The 18943-nt window shown below is 40.9% G+C and overlaps 1 protein-coding gene across 1 annotated transcript in view; it reads right to left on the bottom strand.

Moving 5' to 3' along the window:
* LOC120061859 (protein diaphanous homolog 2-like) overlaps positions 1-2667 on the bottom strand; it is a 467422-nt gene extending 464755 nt beyond the window's left edge. The window contains exons 1-2 of the mRNA XM_039011641.1: positions 2553-2667; positions 1619-2007 (exon numbers count right to left, since the gene is read on the bottom strand). Coding sequence (XP_038867569.1) covers positions 1619-1702 — 84 coding nt within the window. The 5' untranslated portion in view covers positions 1703-2007; positions 2553-2667. The remainder of the gene's footprint in view (positions 1-1618; positions 2008-2552) is intronic.
* Positions 2668-18943: the final 16276 nt, after the last annotated feature.

Below are 18943 nucleotides of genomic sequence, written 5' to 3'. Positions count from 1 at the left end.
TCAATTGAATGTTACAATGGGCAAAACGAGTGCGCGCCGGTTCCAGTATCTCAGAAATGGACGGCATCCTGGGCGTTTCACGCACAACAGTGTCTAGGATTTACAGAGAGTGGCGCGACAAACAAAAAACATCCAGTCAGCGGCAGTCCTGTGGCCAAAAACAGTTAGTTGATGAGAGGTCGAAGGAGAATGGCAGGAATCGTGCAAGCTAACAGGCAGGCACAAACAGGCAAATAACGACGCAGTACAACAGTGGTGTGCAGAACGGCATCTCGAAATGCACAACCCGGTGTGGTCGCAGCAGACGACCAGCAGGGTCCCACTCCTATCAGCTAAAAACAAAAAGAAGCAGCTCCAGTGGGCCCCCGATCAACAACACTGGGCAATTGAGGAGTGGAAAAACATTGCCTGGTCCGATGAATCCCGGTTCCTGTTGCGTCATGCTGATGGCAGAGTCAGGATTTGGCGTAAGCAGCATGAGTCCATGACGCCATCCTGCCTGGTGTCAACGGTACAGGCTGGTGTCGATGGTGTAATGGTTTGGGGAATGTTTTCCTGGCACATGTTAGGTCCCATGATACCAATTGAGCAATGTTTCCATGCCCCGAAGAATTCAGGCTGTTCTGGAGGCAAAGGGGTGTCCAACCCAGTACTAAATGGGTGTACCTAATAAACTGGACACTGAGTATATATCAACCGGTGTGGGAGTACACTAAACAACGCTAGACACTGTATCAGACTAGGGCCGATAGGGAGACTCCACAGCTGAATTTAAGAATGAAATAAAGTCTGTTAGATACAAGCTATCAGTTATTATCAACAAGTAACTTAGCTGCCTAGCCTATGCACTGTTGCTTGGTGGTTGTTCATGTCATAGTGCTGATAATACCGTTTAGTTTGGCTCAGGTTTTATCTATAATGCTGACACTCGTGCAACAGCACAAAAAAACTGCTCTGCAAACCACAAGGACTTGTTCTGCCCTCATGGTCAGCAAGTTGCTGACCTTTCCACTTAATCCATCTCTGCAACATGAATGCTTTGAGGTTCAGACTATCAACTGTAATGGAGACCGTTTCAAAGGCCTCACCTTGTACTTGTAGGAAAGACTTAGGTCAAAAAGCATACAAATGCTCAGGGTTTTCAAAAGTAACTTAAGTGAAATACCATCTAGCCTAAAATGTGACTATTACATTAAATAGTAATACGATTCCCATTTGGGGCTGCCAGCCCATCAATAGATATGTGCATGACATGTGATGTAGTCAACTCCCCAGGGTTACTAGAATGGTTCATAAACTGTTGTGATGGATTGACTTTAACACACGGGCTTACAATTGAGGTGACTGATGAAAAAGGTTTAATGCAAAACAGTAAAACAGGAAATGGGGCATGCGCATAAATTCCTTTGCATGGCTTTCAACACCCGAACGTATGAGTTGTAAAAGCTGATTCACTCATAAGTAGCATGCGAAAACTATGTAACAATTGACCTAACTTGGTCAAAATGACATTATATTGCAATGGGAAGTCTGTATATCAGTTAACCCTTGAATGTCAAATAACAGGACACAGTTCAGATTTACTTTTCAAAGGAAGTTGGCTCAGAAAACTACCTACCAGTTTTTTGTTTTTACTTTCATCCTCTTTTTCTTTCTTTTTATTCGGTTTATTGGGATCCTCTCCGCCGCTTGCTTGATCCATTTTGAGATTTAGTTCCCGTAAAGACTTCAGAAGACTCCTCAAAAGTAAACTCCACCACTCTTGTGAACACTTTCAAAAATACCAGAGTTAGGTTTCCTCAAAACCCATGCCATTCAAGTTGGCTTAAAATAAAAATGTTGGTTAAAAGTATTCCAAAGTACGGTCCGTTTGTTCTTATAATTGTAACCAGCTGAGAAGTTCAACACTTTTGCTTGACGAAGAAAGGTGTGGCAGGGCAGCCCTGTATCCATCCAGATATCCCTTTATCACAGTAGCAACTGTCTCAGTCCAAACCGCAGAGAAATCTGTCGCAAAAAAGAACAAATTATATTTTAGAATGTCAATGTCAATCGTTCTCACCTGTAGTGCACAAATGTTTATCTAAAATCACTGTACCGCTCCATGTTGACACCTGCTTTCAGGAATAACCTACTTATTATGCAGGTACCTTTGCTGTGAATAGCGTACATCATAATACCGTATGTGTTAAAAACAGCCAGTCAACGGTTTGTTTTAAGAAGAAACAAAATGTTGCCATTTACTTGCGTGGAATACAGTTAAATAAATGCATTACTGTTACACAAAACAAACTTAGTAGCTGACTATGTAGCATGGATAGTAACAATGTAACAACCTAATACAAATGTAGCAGTGTTACCATGATTATATGGAGAGTTTACACTGTCAAGACACATTGTAACATGCAACATTACTGCCACCAAATCCAAAATATAAATGAAATGTATTTGAAATATCAAACATTTTATAGGATAGGAAAACCACCGATGCTGCCTAAGCGCTTACTTTAGAAATACATTACAAAACGGGGAGCAAATACATTTTATTTTACCTGCATAGGTCCAATAAACTTAATTGACTTGCTGCAATCGCTTAAAATTGTAAACAATGTAACAATTAAATAAATCTGCCAAAGCCAACTCACAAAATACCATCCCAAGCTTACCATTTCAACCAAACATGAGAGCCAGGCCCACTGTAGTTCTGCTCACCGACCATTCCGATTCGCCCACGAGCCACGTGAGGCAGCAAGGATTCCGTCAGCCATTGGTCACATCAGCGATCACTCCGGGGTCGGGTTGCTGGCGTCAACGAGGAGGAGAGTATTGTTGAAATGGAGAGGTCAGACTGATTTCACAGCGACTGGATCGGGTTTAATCACACAAGGCTTGCAGCGGATATAAAGAAATCCAGCAAGCGAGCGAGTGTACGTTTCTGTTCATCGTGGCATGTTTGTGAGAGACTGATAGCGCGAAAGCGCGAAACGAACACAATAGGTTGCTTATATTTGATCGAGCAAAACGACAAATGGAGGAAAAAAATGTAATAATATTTTAGACTGATCCAATATAAATCAAACTCTACTCCACTAATTCCAATTGTAATTATTTTACCTAATTTGGGATCACAACTATAGCTGGATTTGCATGTTTGAATACATAATCACATGAGATATTTCATATTTAAAAGTCTGATTACAGTCAGACTTATTTTGTCCCATGACAGGACATTTTAAAGTATCGCCATCATGCATGGTCTGCCTTACAGGAATACAGTTACTGGAGCAGAAAACTGTCCCCCACAGGCCACAGACTGCAGGTGCCATTTTCCCACAGACATCTATTGATGTGCCATTCTGAATCATCCAGTCATTGATTTACAAAAGAGTACACACACGATGGAAGCAAATTGATGCAATGTATTGTGGCCGTTACTTTGAGAGGAGTTCAAATGTATTGGAAATGCATGTACATTTAAATAGGGGCACAAATCAACTTGTCGTGTACACAGTTTTGCAGTTCAGAGCTGCAGAGAAATGCTTATCACTGGGGCTCCCGAGTGGTGTAGCGGTCTAAGGCACTGCATCTCAGTGGTTCAAATCCAGGCTGCATCACATCCGGCTGTGATTGGGAGTCCCATAGGGCGGCGCACAATTGGCCCAGCGTCGTCCAGGTTTGTCCGGGGTAGGCCGTCATTGTAAATAAGAATTTGTTCTTCACTGACTTGCCTAGTTAAGTAATAATAATAATAAGCTCCAACAACACAGCAATACACACAATTCAAAAGAAGGAAAAAAAACGAAGAAGAAATTAAGAGATATCAGAATGAGCAATGTCCAGAATATAAAAATGTATGTGAATGGTGTGTACTGTACAGACATTGTGGGCCGAATATTAATAGAAAAGGTGTGTACAGTAGGATGAGCCATGACTAGAATACAATACAGACACAGTGGTAAAACATTATGTAAACATTATAAAAGTGACCAGTGTTCAATGTCTATGTACAGTTGATGTTGGAAGTTTACATACACTTAGGTTGGAGTCATTAAAACCAATTTTTCAACCACTTCACAAATTTCTAGTGAACAAACTATAGTTTTGGCAAGTCGGCTAGGACATCTACTTTGTGCATGACACATGTCATTTTTGTTTACAATTGTTTACAGACAGGTTATTTCACTTGTAATTCACTGTATCACAATTCCAGTGGATCAGAAGTTTACATACACTAAGTTGACTGTGCCTTAAAACAGCATGGAAAATTCCAGAAAATGATGTCATGGCTTTAGAAGCTTCTGACAGGCTAATTGACATAATTTGAGTCAATTGGAGGTGTACCTGTGGATGTATTTCAAGGCCTACCTTCAAACTCAGTGCCTATTTGCTTGACATCATGGGAAAATCAAAAGAAATCAGCCAAGACCTCAGAAAAAAAATTGTAGACCTCCACAAGTCTGGTTCCTTGGGAGCAATTTCCAAAAGCCTGAAGGTACCATGCTCATCTGTACAAACAATAGTGTGCAAGCATAAACACAATGTGACCACGCAGCTGTCATACCGCTCAGGAAGGAGACGCATTCTGTCTCCTAGAGATGAACATACTTTGGTGCGAAAAGTGCAAATCAATCCCAGAACAACAGCAAAGGACCTTGTGAAGATGCTGGAGGAAACAGGTACAAATGTATCTATATCCACAGTAAAACAAGTCATATATCGACATAACCTGAGGCACTGCTCCAAAACCGCCATAAAAAGCCAGACTACGGTTTGCAACTGCACATGGGGACAAAGATCGTACTTTTTGGAGAAATGTACTCTGGTCTGATGAAACAAAAATAGAACTGTTTGGCCATAATGACCATCGTTATGTTTGGAGGGAAAAGGGGGAGGCTTGCAAGCCGAAGATCAGTGTCCCAACTGTGAAGCACGGTGGTTACAGCATCATGTTGTGGGGGTGCTTTGCTGTAGGAGGGACTGGTGCACTTCACAAAATAGATAACATCATGAGGGAGGAAAATTATGTGGATATATTGAAGCAACATCTCAAAACATCAGTCAGGAAGTTAAAGCTTGGTCGCAAATGGGTCTTCCAAATTCACAATGACCCCAAGCATACTTCCAAAGTTGTGGCAAAATGGCTTTAGGACAACAAAGTCAAGGTATTGGAGTGGCCATCACAAAGCCCTGACCTCAATCCGATTGAAAATTTGTGGGCAGAACTAAAAAAGCGTGTGCGAGCAAGGAGGCCTACAAACCTGACTCAGTTACACAAGCTCTGTCAGGAGGAATGGGCCAAATTTCACCCAACTTATTGTGGGAAGCTTGTGGAAGGCTACCCGAAACGTTTGACCCAAGTTAAACAATTTGAAGGCAATGTTACCAAATACTAATTGAGTGTATGTAAACTTCTGACCCACTGGGAATGTGATGAAAAAAATTTAAGCTGAAATATATCGTTCTCTCTACTATTATTCTGACATTTCACATTCTTAAAATAAAGTGGTGATCCTAATTGACCTAAGACAGGGAATTTTTACTAGGATTAAATGTCAGGAATTGTGAAAAACTGAGTTGAAATGTATTTTGCTAAGGTGTTTGTAAACTTCCGACTTCAACTGTACATAGGGCAGCAGTCTCGAAGGTGCAAGGTAGGATACCAGATGGTAGCCGGCTAGCGGCAGTGTCTAAGGTTCAGGGCAGTGTACTGGGCGGAGACTTGCTAGTGATGACTGTTTAAATAATTTTCTATATTTTTTATTTAACCTTTATTTAACTAGGCAAGTCAGTGAAGAACAAATTCTTATTTACAATGACGGCCTACACCGGCCAAACCCGGATGGCGCTGGGACAATTATATACCGCCCTATTAACAGTCTGATGGCCTGGAGATAAACAGATTCTATCCCAGCTTTGACGCAGCTGTACTGTCTCCGCCTTCTAGATGGTAGCTGCCGTGGCTCGGGTGGCCTTGATGATCTTCTTGGCCTTCCTGTGACACTGGGTGCTGTTGATGTCCTGGAGGACAGACATGTGGTAAGTACGTCAATCAAAATACAACACAGGCAAATATAGACCCAAGTCGGCACTATGTATTCTATTCACAAAATGTGTGGTGGTCCCTTTTTGAAGAACTGTGCAAGAGCCAAAGTAGGCCCACTGCAGTTTCTAGAATGAGTGCCCTTGTGTTTACCACTATTATTATTGGGTTTTGGGGGGGGGGGGGGTTGGCATGCACAGGGCACCATCTGGATATTCTTGGTGTGATAAGCTTGCTCTGTTTGTACATCAGGGTCTTGTTCAGTGGGTAGAAAACGTTTTGAAATAGAGTGAAACAAGGGGGGAACCACCTGATCCTATCCAATAAGAAGAATGATTAAGATGATTAAGAAGACTGACTTATTGAACACATCCCAGTGCTGACGGTCCAATTCTCTCGCCTGAATCCAGGGGCAGGACTTGGGCAGGAAGCTACCAATGCTGCCTCTTCCGCCCTAGCTGTGCCTGTCCCAGCTGTTAGCCTGTGTGGGAGGGGACGACACCATCACTAGCAGATAGGCAGACATTCTGGGGTGGGTGAAAGATCAGACTCCCATTGTTTAGAAAGAGTGTATGTACAGTAAGCTCATTATCACATTTAATTGCTTATACTGTAAGCCTTTGTTGGTGTTGTCAGGGATTTTGGCCAACAGCTAGCATAGACTGATCACAAAGACAGTTCTCTCCCAGTTTCAAGTTTCTTTAAAGTGGCACTCCATTCTCCTTTTCACCTCATTTGACACCCAATTTACTTAAAAAGGCACATTTCAATAGGTGGTCCAGTAAAAAATAAAATAAAAATATCACTGGAGGACGTCTTTAAGGATGTGTACTTGGTCTTAATTTCAATTAAATACACATTGTGTTTAAGTAGCAGGCCTAAATAGACCAGAAATGTAAAGCAGTGAGCTTTTCCAATAATTACATCTGTGTGGTGGTGTGTAAGCACGAGGAAGATTAGACTGTGTACACAATCTTACTGAAGATGCATGGGTATTGCTAATTATTGGTCATTGAGTGTTTACCAATCCAAGTTTGAAAAAAAAGGATAGACCAAGTGTATTTGCCATTGTATCTTCAGTAACTATGTTTATAATGAGATAAAAGGAATATAATGCTATGCCCATAATATATATTTGTATTTTTTCAATCGAAAGTAACTACCATTCACTGTGTGAGCAATGAGCAACACTGTAGACGTGATCCAAGTACCACTTTTTAGAGGGTAATTACTATGCGATCTTCGCTATATGAGCCACATTACAATTTCCACCAAGTGGGTTACCCCTATTGGCGCGATGCGTCGAGTGTCTGCCTGGAAGGTTCACTTCCCTATCCCTCCGTTCACTACATTGGTGTCAGAAGTGGGATGGTGGCCATGAGGCCTTCGAGAATGCACCGCCGGATGTGTGATGGGGCCGCGATAGGTCTACACACGGAGACCTGCCTTCCCGTTCAGAGGTGGCAGTGTAGCGATCCTCACTATATAAGCCACATTACAATTCCCACCAAGTGGGTTAACCTTTCATGCCAGCAAGCCAGGTTTACTTCCCTGTCACTCCATTTGCTACAATAGAGAAACATTTCTTCTATTTGAATTTGAAATAAAGCTCAGTTGAAACCAGGATTTTGGCTAACTGTTAGAGCATGCCCTTCTAAAGACCTTGGCTGAAACAACTAGCATATACTGTGTGAGCAGCCATATGGGCCTGCTCCAAGTAGGATTTCCAAGACTGCCGGGATGGGACAGAGTGTTCTGAATGAATGGAGCACAGACACTACTGGATCTCCTATCACTCAAGGTCCTGACCGTGGAAGATTAATGACCCCGTGTCCAGTTGTCCACTACGCAAAAATCCCGTTGTGTCAAAGTGAAGACTAAATTCTAGAAAATGCTACAAATTCATTCAAAATGAAAAACTGAAATGCCCTGGTTAGATAAATATGCAGCATTTACTTTGTCCAAATGTTTGTGTTACAACCTGGAATTAAAATTGATTTAATTGGGAATTTTTTTGTGTGACTGTTCAACACAAATAATCTATAATAAATTCGAAGTGAAAAGAAAATGCTAGACATTTTTACAAATGAATATAATTTCCTGGTTAGATAAATATTAACCCCGAGTCAATCAACTGTAACTATAACTTTTTGGGATTAGTGATTAATCCTGCAGTCTTAAAACTTTGATTTAGCCTGTGATCAAACAATGTACAATTTAACATGAAATACGAATTGGAAATGAAAGAAAGAGTGGACTAGACGCTCTGAAATTCAGAGACTTTCAAACAGGAACACAACATTTCTTTAGTGGCCATTCAATGGTTGTGTGTTTCTCTAGAATACATCATCACCCATTCACAAGTAAAGACATTACCTGTAAATATCTACAGTACTATAATGGGGTTTTGGGCCGCAGCTGTCCCAAAGCACTGAACTAGGTCATTTTATTTCACCATCTGTCTCAACTGTACTCATATCACACCAAGTTATTTCAAAGGAAAGTTTAAATCAAAAACAAGTTGATAAGTTTAACCGCTGAATCACAGATTTTGACATTCTAAGAGGTGCTGCAGCACTCTGTGGTCGGAGTGAAATACTGGTGTGAGAATCCTCTGCCCTTCGGTTTCCAGGCTTGAACAAACTGTAGAAAGGAGCTACTGTATCTTTAACTCCAATTTGATTCAATAGGCTACATGACACGCATGCAGAATCATATCAGAATCATACAGTGCCTTGCAAAAGTACTCAGACCCTTGGATTTCTTTACATTTTTTGTTTTACAAAGTGGGATTAAAATGTGTTTTTCATTTTTTGTCAACAATCTACACAAAATACTCTAATGTCAAAGTAAAAGAAACATTACATTTAAAGATAAATAACAATTCAAGAACTAAAATAGCCATTGCATAAGTTTTCAGCTTCCTGAGTCAAAACATGTTAGAAACATCTTTGGCATCGATTTCAACTGTGAGTCTTCGAGGGTAAGTCTATAAGAGCTTTGCAAATCTGGATTGTCCAATATTTGCCCATTATTCTTTTCAAAATTCTTAAAGCTCTGTCAAGATGTTGGCGATCATGGCTAGACAGCAATTTTCAAGCCTTGCCATGTATTTTGAAGCAGGTAAGTCACAACTGTAACTTGGCCACTACAACTCAGGAACATTCACAGTCTTCTTGGTAAGCCACTCCAGTGTCGATTTGGCCTTGAGTTGTAGGTTATTGTCCTGCTGAAAAGGTGAATTCCTCTAAAGCAGACTGAAGTAGGTTTTCCTCTAAGATTTTGCCTGTGCTTAGCTCCATCCTGTTTCTTTTTATCCTGAAAAACTCCCCAGTATTTGTTAACGTCAAGCATAACCATACCATGGCAGTTGCCCCAAACATAAGGCTTTGCATTTTGGCCCAAAAGTTTTTGCAGTATTAATTTAGTGCCTCGTTCCATACAAAATATATTTGTATTCTTTTCACTGTCATTTAGGTCACTTTTGTGGAGTCACTACAACTTTGTTGATCCGTCCTCAGTTCTCTCCCATCACAGAAAATGAACTCCATAGCGGTGTTAAAATCACCAATGGCCTCATGGTAACATCCCTAAGCAGTTTCATGCCTGTCCTGCAGCTCAGTTTTTAAGGACGGCGGATGTGATGTGTCTGAGTGGTTAAATACATATTCCACAGCATAATTATTAACTTGGGAATGCTTAAAGAGATATTCAATGTTGGATTTTTTATTGGTACTCATCTACCTGTCGTTGCACCTCTTTATGAGGCTTTCGAAAGCTCCCTGGTCTTTGTAGTTTAATCTGTGCTTTAAATTCAATACTTTACTGAAGGACCGTACAGGAGTGGAGGCTGCTGAGGGGAGAACGGCTCATAATAACGGCTGGAACGGAGCGAATGGAGTCAAACACATGGAAACCATGTTTGATGCATTTAATTCCATTACACTTATTCCGCTCCAGCACTACCATGAGCCCATCCTCCCCAATTAAGGTGCCACCAACCTTCTGTGCCAAACAGATGTATGTATGGGAGACAGAGGAAGGGTTAATCATTCAGTTCATGTAACTTCTTATGTGATTTGTTAAGCCAAATTACGTCTGAACTAATATAGGCTTGCCTAAACAAAGGGTCTGAATACTTATGGAACGACTATTTTTATTTTTTATTTTTTTATTTAATCTTAAAAAATAAATCATTTTCTTCCACTTTGACATGAGTATTTGTGTAGATTGTTGACCAAAAATTACAATTAAATACATTTTAATCCCACCTTGTAACAAAATGTCAAAGAAATCCAAAGGGTCTGAATACTTTTTCAAGGCACTGTATATGTGGTATATTAATATACATTACACAAAGAGTACACTGTTAACAGCTTGTTGAGCAGGAAGCCGTGCGTTTAGAAAGTATTCACACCCCTCGACTTTTTCAAAATGTTGTGATTTTACAGCCTGAATTTAAAATCGATGACTTTAAGATTTTATGTCACTGGCCTACACACAATACCCCATAATGTCAGAATTGAATTATGTTTTTAGAATGAAAAAAATGAAAATCTGAAATGTCTTGATTCAATACGTATTCAACCTCTTATGGCAAGCCTAAATAAGTTCAGGAGTCGAAATTTGCGTAAGAAGTCATATAAGTTGCATGGGTTCACTGTGTGCAAGTGTGTTTAACATTATTGTTTTTACCGCATCTCTGTACCCCACACATACAGATAATTGTAAGGTCCCTCAGGCGAGCAGTGAATTTCAAACACAGATTCAACCACAAAGACCAAGGAGGTTTTCCAATGCCTCGCAAAGAGGGGCACCTATTAGTAGATGGGGGGGGGGGGGGGAATAGCAGACATTTAATATACCTTTAAGCATGATGAAGTTAATAAGGTACAGGCGTCCTTAACTCAGTTGCCGGAGGGGAAGAAAACCACTCAGGAATTTCATTATGAGGCAAATGGGGACTTTAAAACAGTTACAGTGTTTAATGGCTATCTTAGGAGAAAACTGAGGATGGGATCAACAACATTTAAGTTACTCCACAATACTAACCTACTTGACGGAATGAAAAGCAAGCCTATACAGAATAAAACTATTCCAAAACATGCATCCTGTTTGCAATAAGGCACTAAAGTAAAACTGCAGAAAATGTGTAAAAGAAATTAACTTTATGTCCTGAATACAAAGCGTCATGTTTGGGGCAAATCCAACATAACACATCACTGAGTACCACTTCATATTTTCAAGCATGGTGGTGGCTGCATCATGTTATGGGTATGCTGGTTATCAGCAAGGATGATAGAAGACCAGCATCCCGGAGTCGCCTCTTCACTGTTGATGTTGAGACTGGTGTTTTGCGGGTACTATTTAATGAAGCTGCCAGTTGAGGACTTGTGAGGCGTCTGTTTCTCAAACTAGACACTCTCATGTACTTGTCCTCTTGCTCAGTTGTGCACTGGGGCCTCCCACTCGTCTTTCTATTCCGGTTAGAGCCAGTTTGCGCTGTTCTGTGAAGGGAGTAGTACACAGCGCTGTACCAGATCTTCAGTTTCTTGGCAATTTCTCACATGGAATAGCCTTCATTTCTCAGAACAAGAATAGACTGACGAGTTTCAGAAGAAAGTTCTTTGTTTCTGGCCATTTTGAGACTGTAATCGAACCCACAAATGCTAATGCTCCAGATACTCAACTAGTCTAAAGGCCAGTTTTATTGCTTCTTTAATCAGCACACAGTTTTCAGCTGTGCTAACATAATTGCAAAATGGTTTTCTAATGATCAATTAGCCCTTTAAAATTATAAACTTGGATGAGCTAACACAATGTGCCATTGGAACAAAGGAGTGATTGTTGCTGATAATGGGCCTCTGTATGTAGATATTCCATAAAAAATCTGCTGTTTCCAGCTACAATAGTCATTTACAACATTAACAATGTCTACACTGTATTTCTGATCAATTTGATGTTATTTTAATGGACAAAGAATTTGCTTTTCTTTCAAAAACAAGGACATTTCTAAGTGACCCCAAACTTTTGAATGGTAGTGTACACTTGAGACAACATTGAATGTTCCTGAGTGGCTTAGTTACAGTTTTGACTTACAGTATCTGCTTGAAAATCTATGACAAGACTTGGGAAAAAAATATCGTACAGTACAGTACAAGTATGCAAAGTTCTTAGGGACTTACCCAGAAAGACACACAGCTGTAATCTCTGCCAAAGCTGATTCTAACTTTTATTGATTCAAGGGTGTGAATACTTATGTAAACGAGATTTCTGTATTTACTTTTCAATACATTTGCTAAAATGTCTAAAAACATGTTTTCACTGTCGTTATGTGGTATTGTGTGTATACATCCCTCCCAGATTTCATTCCCCTTGGACACACACGCGGTTTGGAACATTGCATTGTCCTGTTTGTTTTCATCCGTCTCTTGGTAGCACTGCATGCATCATAGTCAACGTCCGCTTGCTATGTCTATAATTAAATAACTGGTGCTGCGCTGGATGCTAGCTGGATACTGGACATCACTCTCCCATGAGTCAGTGGGCCCGTTTTAACTACACTCCTGTGGGCCTGAAACTGATTTCACTGCTCTGTTTATCCAGCTTCACAGTGCCCTGTCGGATGATTTCCTGTGGCTGGCAATGAAAGGGCTTCCATTTTTTTCAAAGATGACACTTTGGTTCACTCAAAACCATGACAAATCTTTCTGAATTGTTTCGATTCTGCAGCAGAGAGTGCACCATTCGGATAGTCCCGGGTGTGTGACCATTGTTTCAGTAGAAGTGAACAGATGAAAGTTTACATTGGGCATTAACTTATGAAGCAGGATTCTGTCAATCAATGCACCTTATGTGGTTATGACATCGCTATACACGTACACGAGGTGTAGGTCAGAGAGTTGGACATTCAATCTTTATATTTGTTGTATGGCCAGAGCATGACAATGAGTCATTGATGTAAAAACAGACGCTAAAATTGCCTCTGAAACTATTTGTTTATTCAGAATATAACTTGTCCTAATATTTTCAAATAATTTGCATTCATGCAATGAAAGTTCAATTTCGACTCATTGCACTCGTAATGCACTGACATGCCTTCCCAGTTACCCGTCATCATAGGGGTTGTAGAGAGTAAGCACTGTGTTTAGACCTGATAGATGAAAGGGAAATTACTAGTAAATTATTCATTGCCCTCCCGCTGTACAACAAGGCAAGTCCGGCTCTGACTCTTGACTGGCAGCGTTAACACAGGGAGGATAGAGAGCAATTCAGGGTAAACGCTACTCCATACTTTTACTATTGCTGGAAAACACTAAGCACTATACTTTGTACCACAGTATACCAGACCTGAGTTCGAATATGAATTGAATTCTTTCAAATTAGGTTAGCTGAAATTGATTGAGGACGCCTGCAAGCCCTGCCCTTTTCAATCAAAATCAAATGTTACTTGTCACATGCTTTGTAAACAACAGGTGTAGACCATCTCTGTTATTTAAAAGAATGTCTCTCTGCATTGTTGGAAAGGGCCTGTAAGTATGCCTTCCTTACAGGCTGTTCCCAACAATGCAGAGCAAAATTGAAAAATACAAAGCTAATAACGTGGAATAAATACACAACGAGTAATGATAACTTGGGATACCAGTGCCGAGTCGATGTGCAGGGGTATGAGGTAATTGAGGTAGATACTGTATGTCAGGGACAACCAACTAGATACAGCCGCGGGCCATTTCTTCTTGAGCGGATGTTCAGGGGGCCAGAACGTAATAAATAAAAAAGTTTAGACTGCATATTGACTGCAAGAAGCCGAAAAAGATCATATTTGACTAAAACAATAATTTCAAACCTTGATTACCTTTGCGAACATTGTCCTGTGTAGGGTGCAGTCTTTCGGATGGAACGTTAAAACGGGTGTCCTGAGTCTGTGGTCATTCAAAATCCCATGGCTCTTACTGTAAGAGTAGGGGTGTTCACCTCAGTGTCATGGCTAAATTCCCATCATGGCCACCTAATCATCCCCCTCATTCCTAATCGGCATTAAGTATTCAGACCTTTTGCTAGGAGACTCGAAATCGAGCTCCTAAAATCTATATTCTAAAATAAATTTGTCACGCCCTGACCTTAGAGAGCCTTTTTATGTGTCTATTTGGTTTGGTCAGGGTGTGATTGGGGGTGGGCATTCTATTTTTGTTTTCTATGATTTTGTATTTCTATGTTTTGGCCGGGTATGGTTCTCAATCAGGGATAGCTGTCTATCGTTGTCTCTGATTGGGAACCGTACTTAGGTAGCCCTTTTCCCTCCTTTCAGTGTGGGAAGTTATCTTTGTTAGTGGCACTTTGCCCTTAAGCTTCACGGTCGTTTTTGTATTGTTTATTGTTTTTGTCGGCGTCATCCATAATAAAAAGGGAATATGTACGCTCACTACGCTGCGCTTTGGTCTACTTCATTCGACGGCCGTGACACAATTAAATAAAACCTTTTTCTCATCAATCTACACACAATACCCAATAATGACAAAGTGAAATTCTTGGAAATGTATTAAAAATAATAAACAGAAATACCTTATTTACATCAGTACTCGGACCCTTTGATATGAGACTCGAAATTGAGCTCAGGTGCCTCCTGTTTCCATTGATCATCCTTGAGATGTTTCTACAACTTGAGGTAAATTCCACCTGCGGTAAATTCAATTGATTGGATAGGCACACATCTGTCTATAAAAAGGTCCCACAGTTGACAGTGCATGTCAGTGAAAAAACGAAGCCATGAGGTTGAAGGAATTGTCTGTAGAGCTCTGAGACAGGAATGTGTCGAGGCACAGATCTGGGGATAGGTACCAAAAAATGTCTGCTGCACTGAAGGTCCCCAAGAAGACAGTGGCCTCCATCATTCTTAAATGAAAGAAGTTTGGAACCACCAAGACTCTTCATAGAGCCGGCCGCCCAGCTAAACTGAGCAATCGGAGGAGAAGGGACTTGGTCAAGGATGTAACCAAGAACCCGATGGTCACTTTAACATTGCTCCAGAGTTCCTCTGTGGAGATGGGAGAACCTAACAGAAGGACAATTTCTTCTACCACCAATCTGGCCTTTATGGTAGAGTTGCCAAAAGGCACCTAAAGGACTCTCAGACCAAGATTCAACTCTTTGGAATGAATGGCAAGCGTCACGTCTGGAGGAAACGAGGCACTGCTCATCATCTCGCCAATAAATGTGCAAACATTTCTAAAAACCTATTTTTGCTTTTTCATTATGGGGTATTGTGTGTAGATTGATGAGGGATTATTATTTTTTTAATCCATTTTAGGAAGCGGCTGTAACGTAATAACAAGTTAAAATAAGTGAAGGGGTCTGAATACTTTCCAAATGCACTGTATATCATTCCTCACATCTCCACCTGATAGCTGAAGTGTGGTGAGAGTTCTGGCACCAAAATGGTTGCCGTGCATCACTGAGGTGGGTGCGAAACATTGATGGTGGATGACGTGAGTTTCCCCTACTAAGTAAAGCACTTGGACTACCGCAGTTCGTAGATAAGTGCTATATACAGTACAAGTCAAAAGTATGGACACACCTACACATTCCAGAGTTTTTCATTATTTTTACTATTTTCTACATTGTAGAAATAGTGAAGACATCAAAACTATGAAATAACACATGAAATCATGTAGTATTCCTTTAATATATGACAGGGTGTAAGCCGTCAACCCCCCAGCAGCTCCCTCCTCCCCTCTTCTGTGGGTGGGTTCTGGTTACTGTCATCCATTGCTAATCTGACCCGACCCATTCGGATCCTCACAGGATAGTCATGACACTTGTTAAGAGTTCATTTGTGGAATTTCTTTCCTTCTTAATGCGTTGGAGCCAATCAGTTGTGTTGTGACAAGGTAGGGGTGGTATACAGAAGATAGCCCTATTTGGTAAAAGAACAAGTGCATATTATGGCAAGAACAGCTCAAATAAGCAAAGAGAAACAACAATCCATCATTACTTCAAAGACATGAAGGTCAGTCAATACGGAACATTTCAAGAACTTTGAAAGTTTCTTCAAGTGCAGTTGCAAAAACCATCAAGCACTATGATGAAACTGGCTCTCATGAGGACCGCCACAGGAAGTCCCAGAGTTACTGCACCTCAGATTGCAGCCCAAATAAATGCTTCACAGAGTTCAAGTAAAGGACACATCAACATCAACTGTTCAGAGGAGGCTGCAAAGAAACCCCTACTAAATGACACCAATAAGAAGATACTTGCTTGGGCTAAGAAACACGGGCAATGGACTAGTGTAAATCTGTCCTTTGGTCTGATGAGTACAAATTGGAGATTTTTGGTTCCAACCGCCTTGTATTTGTGAGACGCAGAGAAGGTGAACGGATGATCTCTGTATTTGTGGTTCTCACCTTGAAGCATGGAGGAGCAGGTGTGACGGTGTAGGGGTGCTTTGCTGGTGACACTGTCAGTGATTTATTTAGAATTCAAGGCACACTTAACCAGAATGGCTACCACAGCATTCTGCAGCAATACGCCAACCCATCTGGTTTGCGCTTAGTGGGAATATCAGTTGTTTTTCAACAGGACAACGACCCAACACATCTCCAGGCTGTGTAAGGGCTATTTGACCAAGAAGGAGAGTGATTGAGTGCTGCATCAGATGAACTGGCCTCCACAATCACCTGACCTCAACTCAATTGAGATGGTATGGAATGAGTTGGCCTGCAGAGTGAAGGAAGACGGTTGGAAAAGCATTCCAGGTGAAGCTGATTGAGAGAATGCCAAGAGTGTGCAAAGCTGTCATCAAGGCAAAGGGTGAAGAATCTAAAATATATTTTGATTTGTTTAACACTTTTTCGGTTACTATATGATTTCGTATGTGTTATTTCATGGTTTTGATGTCTTCACTATTATTATACAATGTAGAAAGTAGTACAAATAAAGAAAAACCCTTGAATGAGTAGGTGTTCTAAAACTTTTGACCAGTAGTGTACATCTTACTCAGGTTGGAGAGGGCAGTGTGATTGAGTCATCTATGGATCAGTTGGTGCGGTATGCAAATTGGAGTGGGCCCAGGGTGTCATGATTATGTTGATGTGAGCAATGACCAGCCTTTAAAGCATTTCATGGCTACAGACGTGACTGCTTCAGCGCAATAGTCAATTAGACAGGTTACTTTGGCGTTCTTGGGAACAGGGACTATGGTGATCTGCTTGAAACATGGCGGTATTATAGACAGGCCAAATGCATTTGAAAGAAGACTATTTGAACCCAGGTCTGCAGGATACCACTTCTGACTTCTCTCCATGTGCTTCTGTGCTCAACCATTTTTCCCTCTGCTTCCTGGCTCCTCAGCTTCATTGTGTGTGGTAAGCATATTTGTTTTTACATCATATACAGTTGTAGTCTGAAGTTTACATACACCTTAGCCTGTTAATCGTAGTAAAAATTCCCTGTCTTAGGTCAGTTAGGATCACCACTTTATTTTAAGAATGTGAAGTGTCAGAATAATAGTAGAGAGGGATTTAATATCAGCTTTGATTTCGTTCATCACATTCCCAGTGGATCAGAAGTTTACATACACTCAATTAGTATTTGGTAGCATTGCCTTCAAATTGTTTAACTTGGGTCAAACGTTTCAGGTAGCCTTCCATAAGCTTCCCACAATAATTTGGGTGAATTTTGGCCCATTCCTCCTGACAGAGCTGGTGTAACTGAGTCAGGTTTGTAGATCTCCTTTCTCGCACATGCTTTTCAGTTCTGCCCACAAATTTTCTAAATGGATTCAGGTCAGGGGTTTGTGATGGCCACTCCAATACCTTGACTTTGTTGTCCTTAAGCCATTTTGCCACAACTTTGGAAGTATGCTTGGGGTCATTGTCTATTAGGAAGACCCATTTGTGACCAAGCTTTAACTTCCTGACTGATGTCTTGAGATGTTGCTTCAATATATCCACATAATTTTCCTCCTTCATGATGCCATCTATTTTGTGAAGTGCACCAGTCCCTCGTGCAGCAAAGCACCCCCACAACATGATGCTGCCACCCCCGTGCTTCATGGTTGGGATGGTGTTCTTCGGCTTGCAAGCCTCCCCTTTTCCCTCCAAACGTAATGATGGTCATTATGGCCAAACAGTTCTATTTTTGTTTCATCAGAGCAGAGGACATTTCTCCAAAAAGTACAATCTTTGTCCCCATGTGCAGTTGCAAACCGTAGTCTGGCTTTTTATGCGGTTTTGGAGCAGTGGCTTCTTCCTTGCTGAGTGGCCTTTCAGGTTATGTCGATATAGGACTCATTTTACTGTGGATATAGATACTTTTGTACCTGTTTCCTCCAGCATCTTCACAAGGTCCTTTGCTGTTCTGGGATTGATTTGCACTTTTCGCACCGAAGTACATTCATCTCTAGGAGACACGATGCTTCTCCTTCCTGAGCGGTATGATGGCAGCGTGGTCCCATGGTGTTTATACTTGCGTACTATTGTTTGTGCAGATGAATGTGTTACCTTCAGGCTTTTGGAAATTGCTCCCAAGGATGAACCAGACTTGTGGAGGTCTGCAATTTTTTTCTGAGGTCTTGGCTGATTTCTTTTGATTTTCCCATGATGTCAAGCAAAGAGGCACCGAGTTTGAAGGTAGGCCTTGAAATACATCCACAGGTACACCTCCAATTGACTCAAATTATGTCAATTAGCCTATCAGAAGCTTCGAAAGCCATGACATCATTTTCTGGAATTTTCCAAGCTGTTTATAGGCAAATGTTAATGTATTCTATTTTTAGAAAAATTGTACCATCATCTTTGAAATGCGCAATTTAGATTTTGGCCACTAGATGGGAGCAGTGTATGTGAAAAGTGTTAGACTGATCCAATTAACCATTGCATTCCTGTTAAAAATTTGTGTCAAGAATGC

Source organism: Salvelinus namaycush, chromosome 17, assembly GCF_016432855.1.
Source record: "Salvelinus namaycush isolate Seneca chromosome 17, SaNama_1.0, whole genome shotgun sequence".
Classification (NCBI taxonomy): domain Eukaryota; kingdom Metazoa; phylum Chordata; class Actinopteri; order Salmoniformes; family Salmonidae; genus Salvelinus; species Salvelinus namaycush.
Note: the sequence above shows the minus strand (reverse complement) of the source record. Positions and strands in the feature narration are given on the sequence as shown.